Below are 23,361 nucleotides of genomic sequence, written 5' to 3'. Positions count from 1 at the left end.
AAAATGTGTTTACTGGTGCGACACTGTGCTACTGTGGGTTATGTAAACTAAACAGAAAGTAGTTGATGGGAGCCAAACTAGACCACTTCACAAACTTCAATTCTCCCTCTAACCACATCCTCTATAAATACATTATGTTCACACTTTGCCTTTGAATAAATATATTAAAACTGTACAGTGAAATGTCAAGGAGTGACCCGGGCCCACATTGTTCTGTTAAGATTTGCTTTATGAAACTTGTGTGCATGTTTGCCTCCTGCACAATGTATGATCCTGAGATACAAATTAATGCTTGTGGTTTAGGCTAAAATAGTGAATATATATGAAAGTTATCATTTAAAATGTAATAAATTTGCACAAAACAAAAACTTTGTCATGTAACACATCAAGTAGAACCTTTAATGCAATAAAATGGTGAAAAATGCATTTATATTTCTGCTGTTTCATTTTTTAAACTATCTGAAAGTAAAAAAACATACAAAAACAAAACTTTTTGTAGAATCTTTAATTTTAGCAAAGGTGAATTATACAAGCAAAACAAACAAAGTACATATTTTGCAAATCTTTAAAAGTACAAAATGTTATACAGGAGGAGGATGTGCGGTATTTCAAGACTAACTGCAACAAGAAACATAACCAGTCTCTTTTCTGACTTGCTCAGATGCAGAAGTGAACTCAGGGAATACAGGATGTGGAAACCAAATGTTTGCTCAAGCCCTGTGTTCTTCAACACTGGCCAAAGTATCTTAACTTAAGTGACGTCAATATTTAATTCAGTTCCTCGGTGATAGAGGTGAAGTGCTCCCAGCGTTTTAATTGAACTCTTTTCTAATGACGCCGACAGCTTAAATTGAAACATGCAACTCCACAAATGCTTCAAAGATGAAGTGGGTTAGTTGTCATTGTCTGTTGATTTGTAGTGATCCTCGTCTATGGTTGAAAAGATGTGACCTTCGTTGCTCAGGAATTCCACTGCTTGCCTATTAGAGCACAGAGACGAATAAAACTTACCAGCAATGAAAATAACAGATTGTAGTGCTTAATCTAATTCAAAAGGAAGACAGATGATTAAAGCTTAAAGTTTTAAATACCAAACATCACTGAAATCAGTTCAATCACTGAAGTTTTAACCTAACATATTTTATCAGGAGGTTGTTTAATAAAGAAAATTCACTCTTCAGATTTTATTTAAAGTGACCTAAAATATTAATGTATGTATATGAAACTGCAACTTTTGATGAAGTCCCTTTCATGAGTCTTTCAAATGAAAACTCAAACGTGGAAAGAAGAATTTATTTAGTAATGGATTTTGAAACGGTCTGCTCGGCCTCAATGTTGTTTTCTCTACGTTTACGATTACCCAAACTAGTTTACAAAAATGTACCATATGCAAAGAACTTACATGGAACCCAACAGTTTACTTTGCTAGGAAGTACCTATAAACTAGTAAAATTAGTAAAACATATTTTTTTCCCCACCATCTCAGTTTAACATCTTTTTAAAGAAAAGAAAAACCGATTAGGTTGCTCAATGATGCCTAAAAACACATTTAGGTTATTATTCCACTCAGTTGTTCTCAAGAGAAAACAACAATGCATAATTTAATGTCAGTTCACTCTTTTAATAAAACTTGAGGCAGAACGTTGCTCACTTGATCACTGCAAGACTTATGCCACTGAGCCTTTGCTTCAGGTCTTGAATGCTGATACCCTGTTGGTCCGGACAACCTTTTATCAAACTTAGCACCTTGTGAGAGAGAGCGAGAGAGAGAAAAAACAAGAACAAACAATGATGTGTTAACCACACGCATTTTGAATCTGAAAAAAAAAAAAAAAAAATCAAAAAACAATACATCTGGGTTTTGAAAGTTGAGCAATTCCTATTTAAAGAATGAAGAAAGATAAAAAGTCATATCAAAACTCATTAGGCTGAAAATATTGCATTGTTTGTTTGTAACGCTTTGTTACCTATTTAGACTAACCTGGTTCTGATTCGCACTTAACCCGTTAATGACCATCAGTGGGTTCTCGTTAGCACCTGCATAGCTTCCTCCGGTGATCCCCAGGCCTTGGCGGACCATTGATGTGCTGCTAGCACCCATTCCTCCACCGTTACCTGGCTGGAAGTGAGACAAACAATAAATGGTACTGATATGGATTTTTTTTTCTTCTTAACAGTCTGCAGGAAATTCTAAAAGGCAAATCCGGGAATGCTCGCACTAGAGGAGTCGAGGACAGTAAAATTTGTTCACAATGACGTATCTTGCTGAAACTAGTTGGGGAAATTTCCCAAAATGTACCACTGTATAAAGAAATATAACTTCCATGCTTGTCATTTGAGAACGAGGCAAAATGCGCAAAAATATGCTAAAATACACACGGTGGAGGTAAAGCGCATTATCAAAAGTTAATTTGCAAATTCTAAACGGCAAATTTGTCCGTCTTGAAATCAACAAAAACTTTGACCTAGGGCAACTTTTTCACATTTTGTCAAACTACGACAAAAACTTCAATGTTTTAAATGTGTTAAACCAACACACAAACTAGTGCATATATCTTGATTCACCCTCCTGCTTCAACACTTTGCTGAACCACCAACCGCAAGTCTCTACCAGCTTTGGGCATCAAGGGAATGAAATACTCTTTACAAAACAGAGAAAAAAAAATCTGTGAGCATCAATATTCAAGTTGCCATAGATTTTCAATCGGTCTGGACTTTGACTGTGCCATTCTAACATATGAACACAGTTTGATCTAAATTGGGCTGTTTAGGGTTGTCCTGCTGGAAGGTGAACATCCACCACAGGCTTTTTCAGCCTCTAACTGGTTTTCTTCCAGCATTGCTGTAGATTTTAACTCGATCTATCTTTTTTGTAACTCAAACTAGCTTCCCGGTTCTTGCTGAAGAAAAGTATCCCCACAGCAAAATGATGTGACCACCATGTTGCACTTTAAGGATGGTGTGTTTAGATGAATTTTCTGTTCGTTTTCTGTGCCACAGAGCGTTTTGCTTGAAAGCCATGAAATTTACTTATAGTCTCATCTGACCACAGTACCTTCTTTTGCATTTTTGCTATGTTTCCCACATGGCTTATAGCCAACTGTAATCCTGACATCTTATGGCATTAGGTTCAGGATAACTGGATTCTTGCAGCTCCTCCAGAGTTACCACTGTCATCCTGAAGGTTTCTCTGATTAATGATTTCTGTGCTCAACTCTCTGTGTTCAGGTGGAACAATGTAACAAACCTCAAAGGCCTTCACAGAACAGCGCTATTTCTAATGAGATTAAATGGGTTGCACTCTAATTTATTTTGCGGTGACAGAGTTATTGAGGCTAAGTATTAACACACACAATACTGTTAAAACGTTTATAACATGTATCTTTTTTCTCTCACAAGTACGTGCTATTAAAGTCTGAATATAATGTGTTTGTAACACATGCTCATGGGAAATGAAAACATTTGCAAGTCATCTCATTTAAACTTCACAGCAGTATGCATTTAGGAACTAAAACACGTTCCCGTTTTAAAATTCAGGGTACTTTTTGTTGCACTTTGACTGCAGGCAGAAGCCAAACCACAATCGCTTGCTTTGAATGATTAATATTTGTTTCTAAAAGTAGAGATTCTGCTAAACTACACTCCATGAAACAACCAACCAAATTCAAAATATTACCTTAAATGAGGAAATTGAACAGTGGCTTTATTCATGTGAACTGAACCATACTTCCTCATTCTCACATTTTAGTTAGAGATAAGCGTTGTTAATAGGGTAAGCGAGCAACTTCTCACCATGGTTTGAGGTTTGCAGAGTGCCATGTGTGCCTGCACAACCTCCAGAATGTGCGAGGTGATCTCATTCATGTCTGCCAGGGGCCTGACGCTGAAGGCTACAACAGATCTGTGGTTCTGGGAAAGAAAGACTTGGATGAAATCATATAGCTAGAAAACAACAGTGTCCTTCCTTAAATCTAATTAGCATTTAAGACATCTTATATAAATAAATAAACAAATGTCTGTCTATTATTGCAACAGACACTTCTAATCTGGTCATGCAGGTTAAAAAGTTTAAATGAGGCTAAATTTGTTTAATTTACCTGAAAGGAGCGCAGATTTCCGGAGACTTTGACATAAGTTCCTGGGGGCAAAACCGTGCTGTCTACACTTGGGTCCTGGAAAGGGGGGGAAAAAAAAAAAAGCATAGGTGAAGCTGAGGGAGACGAGGTTAAAAAAAACACAAAAAAAAACCAACAACTGTAAACTCACCACAATTATTCCTTTTTTTTTATACAAGCATTTTAAGTCCTTATTGAGTCACTTATCTTTTTCCCTGGTTGATTCATCTTTAAGTGTGCTTGAAGTTGAGTTCAGGTTAAAAACTACTCATAGATTATATGATACTCATAAGATTACCCCATTTCAATGTTCCTCTTGACAGTTTCTGAGAACCTTTTCCACTCAAAACATCTATTTGCAGTTAACAGCAAAAATCAACATTCCTGAAATATGTGTGACTGTGACCGTACATAATTTTATCTTGGCTACATCTTTATGCAAATGTCTATCACACTAGACTCCGTTTATACAGAATAGCAGAATGCCGTCATGGGTATGGTTCTGCTGAGAAGTCTGCATACACTCATAATCATGGTACGGAACTGCATTTGTGGCTTTAAATGCATTCAAAGTATTCTTTTTTCCAGGAAGGTATGATAATACAACAAACAACTTTAATCCACTTTTAATATGAGAACTTTTCTTTTTTAAATTCACGTTTGAATCTTTCCACCACGTGGCCAAAATTACAAATACAAGCGCAAAGTTGATTAATTTGAATGTTATCTTGCGTGTTCATTTAGATCTACGGCATTAAGGAACCACCACCACGCTGGACAGTTGCTGCAGTACTCTTAGTTGTCGAAATGTCAGCTCTACTACTCCAAAACAACCAAAAACACTAAATCTTGACCAGAAACCTTTTCTCAGTCAAGCTTGAGGTTTTCCATCTGGAGGCAAGTGCTTCTTTCTTGCTTTGCACCCTTTTAGTCCATGTTACATTTTAAACTAGCTTTATTGTGAACAGACACAGGCACTTCCTGGGTAGTCCCTGAACATCTTACTTTTTTCTGAGTGACAGTTTAAATTGGATTTTTGAAACTTGGACACAACTGGGTGATCGAACAGCACAAAAATACCAAACATATATACCGCATTGGTTTTACAATAGGTAAAGGAGCTGATATTAAGCTTCCAAAATAGCTCAAACCTCAACTTTCTTTAAAAAAAAACAAACATGTGGACTGTTGTTAAAAGTTGGGTCGGTGCAAGGAAACCAATCATTTTAAATACACTGAATGGTCAAGATTCAACTCTCCAAAATAAACATCTGATCAAACCTTAGAGGGCACCTATGCATGTATTTGTTCATTTTTGATCCTTTGAGAAAATTCCACAATAATTGCCAACTTCTGCACCCAATCCTTGTTTGAAGGTGTCGTTAGTATGATTAATCTACCCTGGGAATAACCAAAAGCCATCCTTTAAGTCCTAAAATATTCATGCTAATGATGAGCACCTATAAGCTTCTGGCTGAGAACCACATACCTCAGTGTCGACCCACTGCTTCACATCCATAGGGGCACCAGTCATGTCGTCCACCTTGTACTGGATATTGGTCATAGATTTGTCTGTGCTTCTTATGATCCCCACAATGGTGACCTAGGACCACCATACGATAAAAGTTAATTAAAACAAAGAGCTCATATGTTTCAGTGTGCGTCATGCTATTGATTAATTTCTTTTCTTTCACCACACCACAGTTTACACAAAGCAACCGGTCATACAGCAGTTTATGCTATTAGACAGCAATTACCTACTGTATGTTAAATAATGCTGACAAAAAAAACAGCTGATCAATTATTTATAAACCCACAATTAGTCTGGTACACAGGACTGAACCGTCTTAATTTCTTTGGTTGCTAAACAAACTATTATTTGACAAAGTTCCTAGGTTTTGTATATTATAACTAGAGATGCACTGTGCTTTTAATGGCCAATAATGATTTTAGAAATTATTTGAGGTCTGAGCTGCTGATTCCGATTCGGAGCAAAAAGGACCATAACACACAAAAAAGACAAAAATAATTTGCTTAATTTTCTTTGACAGGGGTAGTAGATCTGAATCCAACAAATCAAGGAAATATATGATTATCCCCATTTATGCATCAAAGCTCAACTCAATAAATCTGACCTAATTTTTATTAAACTCAAAATAAAGTTGATGTATCTAATAAATGGGAACAAAAAAATAAATACACAAAATAAAACAACAGCCAATCAGTGAAAATAAAGAGAATAATTATATGACTGATGATTAGTGCAACAGAAAATAAATTAGACAAACTGAATGGATTTTACATTGCTTGTTGCAGTAAAAGTTATATATTAAAATCTTGATTATTCAAAGTGAACAAGGTGAGAAATATCACTTTTTTGTTTGTTAGGGCTGCTGAGATAACAATAACAATGTACAACGCAAAAACAATCAATGCAATTTTTATAGCAGCATTAGAGAGTAAACGCCCCTTTTCCATGGTCTCTACTTTTGCCTGCCGAACTACGTTTAGACCGTTTTTTTTTTTTTTCCGAGCTTTTCTATTTCTGGTATTTTCAGGCTGGTACTGGCTTTATCGGTACCTGGCAGCAGGTCCCACTGGGGCTGAGCAGGGCCATGTGATGAGAACAGACTGCTGTTGACTCATTGGCCTTGGGTGTGGTCAGCCATACTAGCCTGTGAGCAGAAGCACATCTGCCGTTTTCCAAACTCTCTACACTATAAGCAAGTCCTGGAATCCTCACACGCAACCGGTCAGTCTAACCCTCGGTGCAACAATAAGGTCCAGGCTTTTCTGTGCATCATAGGAGACTCCAATAAACAGCGACGGCTCGGGAAAGACATGATTTTTAGGCGCACGGATATGAAGCCCAGCTCAGGACGCTGACAGCTGGAGGTGGGGCGTGTTTCGTGTTGAACAGAATGAGGTCAAGCAGATTGGAGCTGTGTGATGCTGGAACTGTGAATGAAAAAGAGGCATCAAATGTGGATGCACACCCTACTTTGGTTCAGCGTACCTGTGTCACTTCCACATCTCCCACTCTGAAGACCTCATCAGCCTGTGAGGCAGACATCAGCTGGGACACAGTGCAGGGGATGATTTGTGTAGCCCGGGTCCTCTAATTTGAGAAATTAAGAAACCATGCAATCAATGCATTTTTAATCCTTTTATTCAGTTTTCCATCTATTATCATCTCTATTCTTCCACATAACATGCTGAGAAGACATCTAGATCTGAGGTAAAGACCTGTGCAAAAGGAATAGGTGCATATTAGGTGAGAATAGATTACACTGCAGTAATTCAACCTTTTTTAGTTTTGGATTTCATCTCTACTATACGTTGTATAGTTTTAAACTCAACACAACATGATCATCATTACTGACCCCTTTCTTCTCTCCTCCCTGGGATAGGGCAGGGGATGCAAAGCCTCCAGGAGACTGAGTGTAACCCCCGACCATCCCAGACTCGGTGTATCCTCCTGCAAATACAAAAGCGTTGACGTTCATTTGACACGTTCGCATATCCAACAAAACAAGACTTAGGATCACTAACAGCAAAGCAGCATGTTTGTTGTTAAGCTAACGTTAGCCTAGGGAGACAACAACAGCAAAGCCATGGGCGCTTTAAAAATACATAGAACAGCATAGAAAGTGAACTCACCCTGATTCCACATACCGGCTATAACTTATTAAAAACAAATGTAAATTTGATAAACGTTGCTAAACCGGGTCGTGAGCAACGGTTAGCAGTTGTTATCCTTGTGTAGACCCGCGCTAAACTGAATGCAAGACGCATGCGCACAGCCTAAATCCCGCGAAACTGGGGTGAAGGTGGGTATTTTTTAGCCCTGGAATTTGTTTGTTAGACCAATATTTCAACATAAATTCGTTTAGTCTAGTACAGGTAACCACTAAGGGTATCTACGTAAAGCGTGTTTCTCTATTTAGAAAACCTGTAGAAAGTAAGGCTCATACTTTTCTCTCGAGTGTTGTGAACCTGACAGACAAACCTCAGGGCAAAATATAACACTCGGAGGAGCAAGCAAGACGTTGTACTGTTGTTAATACTGGGTATGCACATGTTGCAGGCTCTCTCTCTCTCTCTCTCTCTCTATATATATATATAAATCGAACCAACTGCACAGTTTTACTTTAAAATAAACACTATTAAATATGAATGTACCATGAACGCAACACAGGCACAAGGTAGCAAATCTGGTTTATGCCAACTGCATATCAATACATGAGAATATCAACAACAAAGTTAACTTATTTCAGTCATTTGGTTCGAAAAGTATAAATGTATATCCTGTATAGATTCAGTATTGTACGTTGTATGCACTCAATATTTGTTCGGGGTTCTTTTTGCTCGATTTACTGCATCAATGTTGCATGGCATGCAAGTTCTGCTGGAAGCCCAGCCTTCAGCTTGTCTGCATCGTTGGGTCTGGTGTCTCTTGTCTCACTTCTGGTAATACCCCATAGATATATTCTAATCAATTGAGTTGGACCCATTTGCTCACATTTAAAGACTAAAAACATCTAAAGGTCGAGTGTAATAGACAGATACAGAACTCTGGACACATGTGGGTTAATTGTAAACTGAAATATGACCTCCCTTCAATTGCAGCTGTAGCTGACTTTATCTTTAGCCCGCATAAAAATAGTTTAGCGATGAAGTCCAATGTCTTTGCCGGTATTCCCTCCCCCATTCATACCACCTAGTTATTTGTGTTTTGAATACTTTGATAATTACATCCGAAAAATAGGAAGTATTTACGTGGGACCAAACGATCACGATCTGTTTTCTCCTCTTAGCTCGCATGAATTGCGCCAAGTGTGCGCCATTATGTCTGATGCTCGATGCTCATGTTTATTTCCCACTTGCACTAATTTCATTCATTAACAGCTGCAGCTATCTTATCTTCCTTTATGAACTTTCCTCTCAAACCTCCCCTTTGCGTTTGACGGACATTTGCTGTTTTCATGGAGCCCAACATGTCGCCTGTAAAGTTGCTCCTATCTTGTATATTCTTTGGAGAGGCTCTTGCGCTGTCAGGTAAGAAACAAATGCACATTTTCAGATTCCTTTAATCTCTCCGCTTTCAGAGAACTTTAAAGGAGTGACTTACTCTGCGTAATTACGCGCTGTTTTCATCCAGGGAGCTTTTGGCATATCACGGATTTGCACTGGGACCCGACTTACAAACTAACGGATAACCAGGAGCTAGTGTGCGCATCTAGTGGTAAACGACCAGCTCTCAGTGCTGGTAAATTTGGAGACTATGTCTGTGACGCGCCATGGCACCTGATCAACTCCTCGGTGTACGCCATGAAGAGAATCCTGCCGGATCCAGACTTCATTGTGTGGACAGGGTAGGCTATCTGTCTGCTGTGCTGAAAAACTGGATTAATCTTTCTGAATAAATCAAATTTTCCCAAAGCCATCAGACATTAATGAGAAACACAAATCAAGTTTTTGCAGGACCATGTACTGTCAGGGTTTTTGGACTTTGTTTTTGTTTACCTTTAGCTAGATGTTTCTTATTTGTGTTTTTGTTTACCTTTAGCTAGATGTTTCTTATTTGTGTTTTTGTTTACCTTTAGCTAGATGTTTCTTATTTGTGTTTTTGTTTACCTTTAGCTAGATGTTTCTTATTTGTGTTTTTGTTTACCTTTAGCTAGATGTTTCTTATTTGTGTTTTTGTTTACCTTTAGCTAGATGTTTCTTATTTGTGTTTTTGTTTACCTTTAGCTAGATGTTTCTTATTTGTGTTTTTGTATTCATGTTAGTTGTGGTTTTCTGTTTTGGTTATCTTCTGCCTCCCAGTGTGCTCTCCTCACTCCTAGTTCCCTTGGCGTTGCTTTCCTGTTTATTGTCTGAGAATGGTTTCCTGATATGATTATTATTTATAATAGTTCTCTGGTCCCCTTGCACTCCTTTATTTATTAGCTTCTTTTCTGTTACTCCTCTCGTCATTTGTTTTCCCCTTTTAGTTATTACTCGGTTTAAATTCCCTTTATTCTCCAGTTCTTCTTAGCTTTGTTCCTCTAGTTCATTTTTGTTCTCCAGCCTCTCCTCTATAGGTTAGCTTTAGTTATTGTTTACTTTTATTCCAGTCCTCGTTTCCTCTGCTTCATTCTTAGTATTGTTCTATCAATGTTGGATTAGGGTTGTTTACTTTTGTACTGTTTCCTTATGGTTTCTGTTTTGCTAAGTTCTTAGGTTGTTGTGTTCACACGTTTCTCAGTTTCCTTCAGTTCATGTTTATTCTTGATTCTTATGCTTTATTTGTCTTGGTTTATAGTTTCATTTAGGTCTGCTTACTGTCTTGTCTTTAGTCCCTTTTCTCATGCTTTAGTTTTATTAGGTTCACCTGCTCCCTCAGCCTCCCTGTCTCACCTGTTCTTAGTTCCTTTGATTACCTGTCTTTGTTCTTCCTCTGTATATTAGTTGGTTTTGTTTCATTGCCCTTTGCTGGTTCCTCGTTGCACAACTCGGGTCTACCCTCTACTGCCATGTTTACTATGTTCCTGCAGATGTAAGTTTTGGATCTCTGGTTTACCTGCAGTGATTTTGTTACGCTTGTAACTTTGAATAAAGCTGAAGATTATTCAATATGCTGCTGCCAAGCTCTTGCCTGCGCTTTGGTCCACCCACAAACCCCACCGTGACATGTACAGCAACGGGAAACGTCTGATTTCTGATCAATATTTGTCCTATAACTGCTATACAGGTCCTTCTCAAAATATTAGCATATAGTGATAAAGTTCATTATTTTCCATAATGTCATGATGAAAATTTAACATTCATATATTTTAGATTCATTGCACACTAACTGAAATATTTCAGGTCTTTTATTGTCTTAATACGGATGATTTTGGCATACAGCTCATGAAAACCCAAAATTCCTATCTCACAAAATTAGCATATTTCATCCAACCAATAAAAGAAAAGGGTTTTTAATACAAAAAACGTCAACCTTCAAATAATCATGTACAGTTATGCACTCAATACTTGGTCGGGAATCCTTTGGCAGAAATGACTGCTTCAATGCGGCGTGGCATGGAGGCAATCAGCCTGTGGCACTGCTGAGGTCTTATGGAGGCCCAGGATGCTTCGATATCGGCCTTTAGCTCATCCAGAGTGTTGGGTCTTGAGTCTCTCAACGTTCTCTTCACAATATCCCACAGATTCTCTATGGGGTTCAGGTCAGGAGAGTTGGCAGGCCAATTGAGCACAGTGATACCATGGTCAGTAAACCATTTACCAGTGGTTTTGGCACTGTGAGCAGGTGCCAGGTCGTGCTGAAAAATGAAATCTTCATCTCCATAAAGCTTTTCAGCAGATGGAAGCATGAAGTGCTCCAAAATCTCCTGATAGCTAGCTGCATTGACCCTGCCCTTGATAAAACACAGTGGACCAACACCAGCAGCTGACACGGCACCCCAGACCATCACTGACTGTGGGTACTTGACACTGGACTTCTGGCATTTCCTTCTCCCCAGTCTTCCTCCAGACTCTGGCACCTTGATTTCCAAATGACATGCAGAATTTGCTTTAATCTGAAAAAAGTACTTTGGACCACTGAGCAACAGTCCAGTGCTGCTTCTCTGTAGCCCAGGTCAGGCGCTTCTGCCGCTGTTTCTGGTTCAAAAGTGGCTTGGCCTAGGGAATGTGGCACCTGTAGCCCATTTCCTGCACACGCCTGTGCACGGTGGCTCTGGATGTTTCTACTCCAGACTCAGTCCACTGCTTCCGCAGGTCCCCCAAGGTCTGGAATCGGCCCTTCTCCACAATCTTCCTCAGGGTCCAGTCACCTCTTCTCGTTGTGCAGCGTTTTCTGCCACACTTTTTCCTTCCCACAGACTTCCCACTGAGGTGCCTTGATACAGCACTCTGGGAACAGCCTATTCGTTCAGGAATTTCTTTCTGTGTCTTACCCTCTTGCTTGAGGGTGTCAATAGTGGCCTTCTGGACAGCAGTCAGGTCGGCAGTCTTACCCATGATTGGGGTTTTGAGTGATGAACCAGGCTGGGAGTTTTAAAGGCCTCAGGAATCTTTTGCAGGTGTTTAGAGTTAACTCGTTGATTCAGATGATTAGGTTCATAGCTCGTTTAGAGACCCTTTTAATGATATGCTAATTTTGTGAGATAGGAATTTTGGGTTTTCATGAGCTGTATGCCAAAATCATCCGTATTAAGACAATAAAAGACCTGAAATATTTCAGTTAGTGTGCAATGAATCTAAAATATATGAATGTTAAATTTTCATCATGACATTATGGAAAATAATGAACTTTATCACAATATGCTAATATTTTGAGAAGGACCTGTATACGAGGACCTTATGTCACCAAATCCTTCTGCTAGACTCTAGAAAACCTAAAAAAAAAACTTTTTTTTTTTTTAAACACCCAGTCTTAAGCTGTGAATCATACACAACCTTGAGCACAATACAGTTGGGCTCCCACTCTTCACTGACAAGACATAAGCAATAACGTTTGACTGACTATTATGACTTTTTCCCCCTCGTGACACCCTATTGGCCATGCCGCACAGAGCAGAAAACCATATGACCCATTTAAAAAACCATCACTGCATTTTGGATTGAAACTACCAGTTTTCTCTTTTAAAACTTTAATGCCTAAAAAAAGGTTATCTTAAAACATTACAGAGATGATACACCACATGTCCCAAATGAGAATCTAGGAGAAGAGGCGGTGATCAACATCATTGGCAACCTCACTCACATCATAACGGAGGTGTTTCCACGTAAGTGACATCAATGGATTCTTAAATAGAAAATTTAAGGTCAACATTGCCCATCTTAACAAGTTTAACTATTTCATAACTATAGCTTTTTGATTGTGTTTTTTTCCAGATATTAAAGTGTATTGTGCACTGGGGAACCATGACTTCCACCCGAAGAGTCAGCTTCCTCCAGGCCCAAACTCCATGTATGACAAAATAGCAGAATTGTGGCAAGACTGGCTGGATCAAGATTCTAAAAAAACATTTAAAAAAGGTGACACATCTGAAACCACTGAAAACATGTTAATCATTGCATGTTTCACAAAAAAACTAGATAAATACTATTTTTGTGTAGGTGGATATTACACAGAAAAGCTCCTAAACCAAGCAGGTTACAGGATGCTGGTCCTCAACACCAATCTCTACTACGACCAGAACAAGGAGACCTTGAATGTTGCTGATCCGGCAGGCCAGTTTGGCTGGTTGGAGCAGACCCTTACAGCTGCAGCCAACAACAAAGAGAGGGTATAAAGCATAACATTGTATGTGCACACCTTTTTGTGTTTTGTAACATATTTGGACGTATGGATATTTAATATAAATTTTAACATGGAATAATTCTGCAACAAGAATTACATTAGCTTTTAGGGGATAGGATATACTTTTTCCTGAGTTAGAATACACATTTCTATTATACATTTTCTTTAAAGAGTAAATAAAGTTTTCATTTTTGGATTCCAGGGATATAAATTACACATCTGAACATTTCTCAATAAATGAGTATTTAGTAGCTAATTTTTTTCTAATGAAATCCTAAACCTCTTTGGTTCAACTTAACCATAACTCTAACTTCCTTTTCTCTCTCAGGTCTTCATCATTGGTCATGTTCCTCCAGGTTTCTTTGAGAAGAAAAGAAATAAACCATGGTTCACACAAAAGTTCAACAAAAGATATTTAGAAATAATTCAGAAGCATCATTCGGTCATAATCGGGCAGTTCTTTGGCCATCATCATACTGACAGCTTTCGCATGTTCTACAACACAGAAGGTTAAGTCGCACTGTTTGACGACTGCGGCTGAAATATATTTTCTTCTAATTGTTTAACTGGACCTCTGTTTCCACAGGCCTGCCCATTAGCACAATGTTTCTCAGCCCAGGAGTCACACCATGGGAAACAACACTTCCTGGAGTCGTGAATGGAGCAAACAACCCTGGGATTCGTGTCTTTGAATATGACACTGAAACATTGCTGGTAAAAGTAAGTAATGCTCACACATTAAATATTTTTAATGGGAGATGTAACTTGCAGATGCAGATCACTGTTAAAGATTACAAGCTCTACTTTGTTCTGCTTTGTCTTCTCTTGCAACCCTAATGTGTGTACAGGATGTGGTGACATATTATCTGAATCTCACACAAGCTAATGCGAACACAGAACGCTGGGAGAAAGAGTACCGCCTCACAGAAAGCTTCAGAGTGCCCGACGCCTCTCCTGCCTCCATGCACCAGCTTCTGGAACGCATGGCAGCCAATCGGTGCTACCTGCAGAAGTACTACGAGTTCAACTCTGTCAGCTATGATCTGACAGAGTGTGACGGCGACTGTCGTGTTGACCATGTATGTGCAGCAAGAGAAGTAGACTTTCAGAGGTATGAGCAATGCCTGGTGAAGGAAGGAGCAGCTTCTATTAATGGAGGACTCCTCCTGGTCGTTTCTGTGGCAGCAACCATTGTAATAGCTGGCTGGTAGAGATGATCAGCATCACAGTTTTTTTTTTTTTTTTAAACACTTCATATAGAGGTACATCTCAATTAATTTAAATATGAATAAAAAATGTATTTATTTCATGTCATTCAATCCAAAATGTTATAGATTCTTTACACAAAGTTATATATTTCATGATATGTTTACTTTTGATGATCATAGCTAACAACTAATGGAAAACCAAAATTTAGTTTCTCTGAAAATTTGATTTTTTACATGACAGATCTTTTAAGTATACAAAAATATTATGTTATCTCCATATTATGACCTACACAAACATGGAGAAAACTGCTGATGTGACAGTTTTCCAACAGACAGTCACTATCCAACCATATTAATGGAAAGTTAGATTCTAATTTATTGTAATGCACATGAACGTTTACCAGCTGGTTGGTTGTTTCAAACCCTACTGAAAAGATAATTTCTTGTATAAACTAGTGAAATACTTCCACGAGGCATAGCACAATAAATTATAAGTTATACATCTGCCTAACCTTAAATCAGTGCATGACAACTGTATTCTCATGAATCGACATTCTGGATTGAGTCATGTCAAATGTTTTCTCCCCAGAAACTGTTTAAATCCCATTCTTTAAATGAAAAGGGAAAAAAGGAGTTGACATAATGTTATTTCTGCAGAAATAAACATATTTCCTAATCACCGTGTTGCACCACCTTGTTTTGATTGATTTTAGAAGTAATCTGTGGCTGAGCATCACATATAAAATGCTGAGTTTCTCCCATAACCTCTTATATGTTCAAATGAAGGTTTAATAGGCTTGTCCTTACTGCTTGTGAACCAGTCACTTTGATGTATCATTGTAAGATGAAATGGCAGGCAGCGAACTTTGAGCCTGATGAGAAAGCAGGTATTTATTGTGCACTGTAACTGGTTCACAGATTAATGTGGAATGAGCCTGAAGTTACATTTCAGTTCATGCTCTGTTGTCCCAACATTACAGTGATTGGCTAATGTAGCACCTTCACATAATTAGGACCTGTTTACTGGAAGTAAAAGGCTGCAAGGCTGCATCCAGTGCCTTTTTATAGTCTCGTAGACGCACCTCTTCGCAGGCAGGAGCTGTTAGCTTCCCTTGCTGGATGAGAGAGCACAGTTCATCCAGCATGCCTCTAAACACTCTCTCATCTAGGAGGAAAAAAAATAAACAAAAACCAACAAACTTAATACAAAAATACTTTTGTACTTTCTTCTTTTTGATACTTTCTTCATTTCATATATCAGGTAATATGCCTGCTCACCATGAGAGTGATCTCTCTTCCACTGTGTGACCCAAAAGCCACAAACTCTAACATCCTTAAAAATAAGAGCACTCTGGAGAAACAATATTTAGTTAGTGTACAACAGGAAAACAACTATCTAAAAACATTTAAACAGCAGCTCAAATTGCTGGATGAAATACAGCCAATGTTTTAACCTCATCTTCAATGCCTTGCAAAAGTATCCATACCCTTGAACCCTCTCGAGTCTGACACTTAACAACCATTTACATCTATATTATTGGGATTTAGTGTGGTACACCAACACAAAGTTTAAAAAGGATACATGGTTATCATGTTTTTACAAAAGGGTGTCAAATATGTATTCACCCCCTTTAACGCTGGTACCCCTAAATGAAATCCAATTCAACCAACTGCTTTCAGAAATCACTTTATTATGAAAGAGAGTCCACCTGTGTGTAATTTACTCTGAGTATAAATCTGGCTGTTCTGTGAACAAACAGCATCCTGAAGACCAGAAAACGTAGCGGACAGATTAGGGACTTGAAGATAAGTTCAGAGCAAGTTTGGGTTATAAAACAATATTCCCAAAACCAACCAAGCCATGAACCCCCACTTCAATTGACAGGCGAAGGAGAGCATTATTAATCAGACATGTCGCCAAGAGTCCTATGGTAACTCTGGAGGAGCTGCAGAGATCCCCGCCACAGGTGGAATAATTTGACAGGGAAAATTTTAGTTGCCTACTTATTGCTCTGCAAAGCTAGACTTTATGGAAGAGTGACAAGGTTGTCGAACTACAAAGTCCTTTCTGTGGTTTAACACAACTAGTGTAGGAGAGATAGCAAATATGTAGAAGGTGGACTGAAAACTAACACTGCAAATCACCTTCAACATAACATCCCCATAATGAAACATGGTGGTGGCAGCATCATGCTGTGGGGATGCTTTTATTCAGCAGGGACAGTAAAGCTGGTGAGTTTATGGGAAGCTAACTGCTTGACAACAGCTAGACCCTAAACATACAGCCGGACCTCAAGAGGAATGCTTTAGATGGAAGCTTAATCATGTTTAATAGTGGCCCAGTCAAAACATAATTCAACTTGGGAATCTGTGGCAAAACCTGAAAACAAGTGTTCAAAGAAATTATTATTAGAAATAATCTGACTGATCATTGGCTGTTTTTGTTCAAATGGAGAACTGACAGATATTTCAGTTTTTACGACATTTAAAAGGGGTAGAGCCAACCCCAAAAGACTTGCAGACATAAAAATGCAAAAAATGCATGACGCACATTTCAGATTTTTATTTTCCTTCCGCTTCACAATTATGCGCTACTTTGCACTGATATATCACATAAATCCCAATAAAATACATGGCGGAAATGTGACAAAATATGAGAATGCTTAAGGTGTATTAATACTTCTGCAAGGAACTGTTTATTCATGTATTTTCATTCTCTTTCCCTTTTTTTCATTATTTAAAATGATGTCTTACCACAGGGACAGTGACTGGCTGTTTAGACATGCCACCATATGTCACCATAGATCCTCCAACTCTAGAAACAGAACCAGACGTGTGGCAAAGGAAAGAAATTAGCTTTATTTTTCAAAACCATAAAAATATTATACAAATCAAGCCTATTTTAAGATGCTTACTGTAGATGACGGAGCAGTTCTGTTGCACTCTTCCCTCCAACTCCATTTAAAGCCAGTTTAGGCTTTGAACATGTCTGTGAAAAAACATGATATACATTGAACAACAGGCACCACCACATGATCACATCACTTTTTTTTTTAACCTGTGGGCTTATCTTCAGAGCAACACACCGTAAACAGTTCCTTCATCTCAGGTCGCCTTAAGCTCTCTTCTCTGATTACATGACTGGCTCCTATAGCCTTCAGCTTGTCACTGAGCTGTGTGAAATCTGGCCTTTTAAGAGGATGACACAAACAAGATGTTTTGCAGAAAAATTAATATAACATTGTTCAATTTATTAGGGTCCTTAAAGGACATTTTACACATTCAGTTTTATCCCTGAGTATGTGTAACAGAGTAAATAAAGAGTTTACCTGTCTCGAATAATATTTATGGTGTTTATTCCTCTTGCAGCAGCAATTTGTATAACAGCCTGCCCGACTCCGCTATTGGCTGCATTCTGAATCACAGAGTCTCCTATAAGGACAGCAAGTACAGGGAAACTTTCATCTTAATGTTAAGACTTCTCGAAAGCCTCTGAATTTTTCCTTATTAGCAAATTATTGATAATTCTGACAAAACAAAAACATCTTAGAAATGTGTGTTTGTTTTACTGCTACTGAGGTGGTTTCATAACATTGTATGCAAAAATAAAAACATGTGGATTGCGTATGTAAAAGCTTACCCGGCCTCAGATCTTCAAAATCGGAGAGCATCCTGAAGGCTGTGCAGGGGTTCACTCCCAGTGTGGCAGCAGAGAGCAGAGGAATGCTGTTTGGCACTGAGAAAACATCATCTTCGGCCAACACTGCCTCTGTCCTCCAAGTTCCTGCTCGCACAAATCAAACCAAACTAGATTGGAAAGCTAATGTAGAAAATGTTTCTTCTAAATGAAGAAATCTTCAAGCTTTAATTTACCAAGCCCTGCATCTCTGGGGATGACCCAGTCTCCTGCTTTAAGAGACTTCACCTGACTGCCCACTTCTATGACCTGGGCCACGCCCTCATTGCCACCAACAGCAGGAAGGTCTGGCAGGATAGCATAAGTACCTGAAACCACAGAAAAACTGGTATAATCACGACAGTTATTATTTATTTCTTTTTTTAGGTCAGAATTGCTGAGTCGTATTTTTTGTTTTTGCATTATGTGGAATAAAACAAACAACTAAAAATACCCTGAATCATGTTTACGTCAGATGGATTTATTGGAGATGCCAGCAGTTTCACCAGGACTTCTTTTGCGCCTGTTTGGGGAACTGGTGCATCCTCCAGTCTGATGAATAAAAAAAAAGTTACATATGACACAAGATATATAAAAAAAAAAACGTTAATAGTGGTGTGTATCTTTAGTCTTGTTATGTTGCTTTTCAGTCAGAACATCAGGAAAATCGAGAAAAACTGGAAAAAAAACTGAGCCAAATATAATCTTTATGGGAAAAAAAAACAAGGAAAACAGAGTTTAAACTGGATCATCCAGGTAAGAAACAGAGCTTAACAGTAAAGCACTTACCTGTGCATACCTTGAATGAAATATGAAAACAAAAAAGCACAGAGTTAATGGGAACAATGGCTTTGTCAACAACTCCATCCAGGAAAGACACAGCTAAACAGAGAAAGGGTACGTTCTAGGAAAAAGAAAAGCAAAGAGTACACAAGGTTAATGGCAGCAATAGCTCCGGCAATGGCTTCACCTTGGAAAAAAAGACATGGTTAACCACAAAACCATTAGCCAGAAGTACTTTATATGATACACAAAATTATAAAAATACACAGTAAATAGCTTTGTCAGGACAAAAAACAAAACACATGACTGAATCAGTTGTACATTTTGTAAGAAAGAAAAATAAAAGTGGTAACACAAAGTTAATGACATCAATAGGAAAATACACATATGAACACAGAAGCACAGTCAGAACTACTTTCTTTGGAAAAGACAAAGATTATAGAAAGTTAATGAGAAAACACAGTTAAAAATGAAGCTGATTACTTTCTTTGGTAAAAAAACCCCAAAACAGAATACACATAGTTAATGGTAAGAATAGCTCTCTGTCAATGACTTCATTCAGGATTAAATACGGCAATCAAAAAATATTCTCAGTTAGTAATAAAAACATCAAAGATTTGGATAAAACAGTCAGTGGACAAGTCTGCATTCATTCATACTTTTGATCATGTTTTACCTCAATTGTAAGTTGTTAAAGTGGTGTTTTTGAAAAAGGAATGAACACTGAACCAGTTTACATGTTTAGCTGTTTTCTGCTTTCATGGCCTTAGGATGAGTAGAAATAAACATTTTGACCTGAGCTGATTAATAAGGTTAGTATTCCTTTATAATCAACACTAGTCTGTAAAGTAGGGCTCGGAAGAATAAAGATGGTTAAATGGTGAGACAGGAGTTTAATGTTTCAAGAATCCAAAGTGAAAGAGATCAATAAAATAGTGGGCACCAAGCTAAGCATGGTTTATTTCTTTGGTTTGTAGGTTATTAAATAGACTTTTTCAAGGAATGCACGATGTTTTTATTAATAGAAATGCATTTAGGTTTGGCTGCCGTATAAAATATCAGGATTTTGATATGATGGGCATGATTGTACCCATCATGACTTGTTTTGTTACTTTGAACACGACGCTTACTATCATAAAAACAAGCTGTTATAGTTGGTGCGTAGGCTATAAATTGCCCACCAGCCCCCCGCAAGACGAGCTTGTAATTGGGGGGGGAAACATTCACCACAACCGGCGCTGCTCAGGGGTTTCCCGTAAGATAACCTCGGTGGACGGTAATGAACCCAGAACAATGAAGGAACAGAGTGGTGAGATTTTTCTGGTTTGCTGCAGGTGTTTTAGATGAGGCTTTTAGTTTCACTTGAGAAAAAATTCGAGATAACCAACAGAAAGATTGTTCCAAAAGGAAGGTGACATAGAAGGAAAAACAGACATATTTGACGGTTGTTGAGACACATTCTTACTCCACGACTCGAGAAGGGTCTCCATGTTTTCTGTAGATCAGAGCTTGGCAGGTCTGCGAGCAGCGTCCAGCTGAATGACTGAAGTGGGAGACATTAGCTTCCCTGTGCTTTGGACACAGGGAAGCTACCACAAAGCCGCTTTTACTAACTGCTCGGCCTCTTAAACATGCTGAGAGAACTGGAAACCACATCTCGGCCTAGGAAACAATTTTACAACTGATAGTAATACATTATTTTTAATTATAGTTGTAATTTAAGGCAGCGTTAGACTGCAAGCGGTCAGTGTGGCGGCGGCCATGTTTGTTTCGCATAAGGTTGTCATTGGAAATATAAAGAGAGAACAGCAACCCCGATGGATAAACGCGGCATTACAATTGAGAAAAAGAAAATGGTTCTGTCTCAAAACTTAAGAGAAACCGGTATGTTTTTATGTTTTTTTCACTTCATGAAATGTCAGCCTATGAGAGACTAAATCACTAACCCAGAAGTTCCTATTTAGTTCATTTTTACTTATACAGTATGTTAAGGGTAAATCCTATTTTATAGGGCTGTTCCTCCCCCCCATCAACTCAAGTGGGTATTCAAGTGCATTTCAATAAATCAGATAAACGTAGGAAAGTTTAATAATTTCAGCATTTCAATTTAAAAAGAGATATTGATTAAGTATACACATATGGATATATTTAAGCATTTATTTCTGTTAATTTTGATTATTGTGGCTTGGAGCTTGCAAAATGTCATCCAGTTTCTCCATGAATTAGAATATTACGTTTGAATAATAATAATAATAAAAAAAAACATTTGTAATGCAGTAATGTTGAGGTCATTTTATGGCCTACACAATCATGTGGAGGACTGCTGATGTGGCAGTTGTCCAAGATACAGTCCAAGAACATACATAACTTTTCAGAAGGCAGGCATTTCTGTGTTACAAATAATTTTTTATTGGTCTTATGTAATATTCCATTTTTCTGACAAAAGTTTTTAGGTTTTCATTAGCTATAAACCATAATCATGTAAAATAAGATAATTAAATACTGGTAATCTATCACACTGTAGACAATCTATATAAAGAGTTTCACATTTTGAACTAATTAAAAAAATAATTATTTTTCAATGAAATTCAAACTTATTGAAAAGTACATGTACATGGCCTAATATGCTTATATGTTGCATGTAAAAATTAATCAATCTCACACCACACATAAGCATACATCATTTTCTTTGTGCTCTGGAAGAAATAAAATACACTGCTCAAAAAATAAAGGGAACACTCAAATAACACATCCTAGATCTGAATGAATGAAATATTCTCATTGAATACTTTGTTCTGTACAAAATTGAATGTGCTGACAACAAAATCACACAAAAATCATCAATGGAAATCAAATTTATCAACCAATGGAGGCCTGGATTTGGAATCACACACAAAATTAAAGTGGAAAAACACACTGCAGGCTGATCCAACTTTGATGTAATGTCCTTAAAACAAGTCAAAATGAGGCTCAGTATGGTGTGTGGCCTCCATGTGTCTGTATGACCTCCCTACAACGCCTGGGCATGCTCCTGATGAGACGGCGGATGGTCTCCTGAGGGATCTCCTCCCAGACCTGGACTAAAGCATCCGCCAACTCCTGGACAGTCTGTGTTGCAACGTGACGTTGGTGGATGGAGCGAGACATGATGTCCCAGATGTGCTCAATCGGATTCAGGTCTGGGGAACGGGCGGGCCAGTCCATAGCTTCAATGTCTTCATCTTGCAGGAACTGCTGACACACTCCAGCCACATGAGGTCTAGCATTGTCCTGCATTAGGAGGAACCCAGGGCCAACCACACCAGCATATGGTCTCACAAGGGGTCTGAGGATCTCATCTCGGTACCTAATGGCAGTCAGGCTACCTCTGGCGAGCACATGGAGGGCTATGCGGCCCTCCAAAGAAATGCCACCCCACACCATTACTGACCCACTGCCAAACCAGTCATGCTGAAGGATGTTGCAGGCAGCAGATTGCTCTCCACGTTGTCTCCAGACTCTGTCATGTCTGTCACATGTGCTCAGTGTGAACCTGCTTTCATCTGTGAAGAGTACAGGGTGCCAGTGTCAAATATACCAATCCTGGTGTTCTCTGGCAAATGCCAAGCGTCCTGCACGGTGTTGGGCTGTGAGCACAACCCCCACTTGTGGAAGTCGGGCCCTCATACCATCCTCGTGGAGTCGGTTTCTAACCGTTTGTGCAGACACATGCACATTTGTGGCCTGCTGGAGGTCATTTTGCAGGGCTCTGGCAGTGCTCCTCCTGTTCCTCTTTGCACAAAGGTAGCGGTCCTGCTGCTGGGTTGTTGCCCTCCAATGGCCTCCTCCACGTCTCCTGGTGTACTGGCTTGTCTCCTGGTAGCGCCTCCAGGCTCTGGACACTACGCTGACAGACACAGAAAACCTTCTTGCCACAGCTTGCATTGATGTGCCATCCTGGATGAGCTGCACTACCTGAGCCACTGGTGTGGGTTGTAGAGTCCGTCTCATGCTACCACGAGTGTGAAAGCACCACCGACATTCAAAAGTGACCAAAACATCAGCCAGAAAGCATAGGTACTGAGAAGTGGTCTGTGGTCCCCACCTGCAGAACCACTCCTTTATTGAGTGTGTCTTGTTAATCGTCAAAGATTTCCCCCTGTTGTCTATTTCATTTGAACAACAACATGTGAAATTGATTGTCAATCAGTGTTGCTTCCTAAGTGGACAGTTTGATTTCACAGAAGTTTGATTTACTTGGAGTTATATTGTGTTGTTTAAGTTTCCCTTTATTGTTTTGAGCAGTGT

General features: G+C 38.7%; 4 protein-coding genes across 9 annotated transcripts in view; 2 read left to right on the top strand and 2 right to left on the bottom strand.

Annotated features, from left to right (window-relative positions):
* Window positions 1–490: 490 nt before the first annotated feature.
* rpa2 (replication protein A2) lies at window positions 491–7,936 on the bottom strand. Its single transcript, XM_047360304.1, has 9 exons — window positions 7,776–7,936; window positions 7,499–7,593; window positions 7,132–7,233; window positions 5,605–5,718; window positions 4,098–4,172; window positions 3,793–3,909; window positions 1,982–2,119; window positions 1,652–1,746; window positions 491–980 (listed from the first exon to the last, which is right to left on the bottom strand). Exons 1-9 carry the CDS (start codon window positions 7,786–7,788, stop codon window positions 893–895), a joined length of 837 nt encoding a protein of 278 aa, XP_047216260.1. The 5' UTR covers window positions 7,789–7,936; the 3' UTR covers window positions 491–892.
* Window positions 7,937–8,428: 492 nt separating this feature from the next.
* Window positions 8,429–15,294, top strand: smpdl3b (sphingomyelin phosphodiesterase acid like 3B). Of its 3 annotated transcripts, XM_047360297.1 has the most exons (8): window positions 8,448–9,173; window positions 9,277–9,490; window positions 12,792–12,889; window positions 12,999–13,142; window positions 13,224–13,393; window positions 13,736–13,916; window positions 13,994–14,127; window positions 14,256–15,294. In XM_047360297.1, exons 1-8 carry the CDS (start codon window positions 9,101–9,103, stop codon window positions 14,616–14,618), a joined length of 1,377 nt encoding a protein of 458 aa, XP_047216253.1. In that variant the 5' UTR covers window positions 8,448–9,100; the 3' UTR covers window positions 14,619–15,294. The 3 variants fall into 3 exon arrangements, with proteins under 3 accessions (XP_047216252.1, XP_047216253.1, XP_047216254.1); XM_047360296.1 differs by having other exon boundaries at window positions 8,429–9,173; window positions 12,999–13,393; XM_047360298.1 differs by lacking the exons at window positions 8,448–9,173; window positions 9,277–9,490 and adding an exon at window positions 10,484–10,656 and having other exon boundaries at window positions 12,999–13,393.
* A 192-nt stretch (window positions 15,295–15,486) lies between these two features.
* On the bottom strand, window positions 15,487–20,861 carry mecr (mitochondrial trans-2-enoyl-CoA reductase). Of its 2 annotated transcripts, XM_047360303.1 has the most exons (11): window positions 20,540–20,681; window positions 19,081–19,195; window positions 18,746–18,843; window positions 18,489–18,620; window positions 18,256–18,399; window positions 17,945–18,047; window positions 17,702–17,804; window positions 17,531–17,604; window positions 17,370–17,430; window positions 15,894–15,966; window positions 15,487–15,780 (listed from the first exon to the last, which is right to left on the bottom strand). In XM_047360303.1, exons 2-11 carry the CDS (start codon window positions 19,086–19,088, stop codon window positions 15,617–15,619), a joined length of 960 nt encoding a protein of 319 aa, XP_047216259.1. In that variant the 5' UTR covers window positions 19,089–19,195; window positions 20,540–20,681; the 3' UTR covers window positions 15,487–15,616. The 2 variants fall into 2 exon arrangements, with proteins under 2 accessions (XP_047216259.1, XP_047216258.1); XM_047360302.1 differs by lacking the exon at window positions 19,081–19,195 and having other exon boundaries at window positions 20,540–20,861.
* The window catches only part of LOC124865309 (glycoprotein endo-alpha-1,2-mannosidase-like protein), a 44,868-nt gene continuing 40,708 nt past the window's right edge, over window positions 19,202–23,361 (top strand). For 2 of the 3 annotated variants that reach the window (XM_047360300.1, XM_047360299.1), the window contains exon 1: window positions 19,202–20,383. In XM_047360300.1, the coding sequence (XP_047216256.1) occupies window positions 20,077–20,383 (307 nt within the window). In that variant the 5' untranslated portion in view covers window positions 19,202–20,076. The remainder of the gene's footprint in view (window positions 20,384–23,361) is intronic. The other variant, XM_047360301.1, reaches the window with a different exon arrangement.

The sequence above is a fragment of the Girardinichthys multiradiatus genome, chromosome 3, assembly GCF_021462225.1.
Source record: "Girardinichthys multiradiatus isolate DD_20200921_A chromosome 3, DD_fGirMul_XY1, whole genome shotgun sequence".
NCBI lineage: Eukaryota > Metazoa > Chordata > Actinopteri > Cyprinodontiformes > Goodeidae > Girardinichthys > Girardinichthys multiradiatus.
Note: the sequence above shows the minus strand (reverse complement) of the source record. Positions and strands in the feature narration are given on the sequence as shown.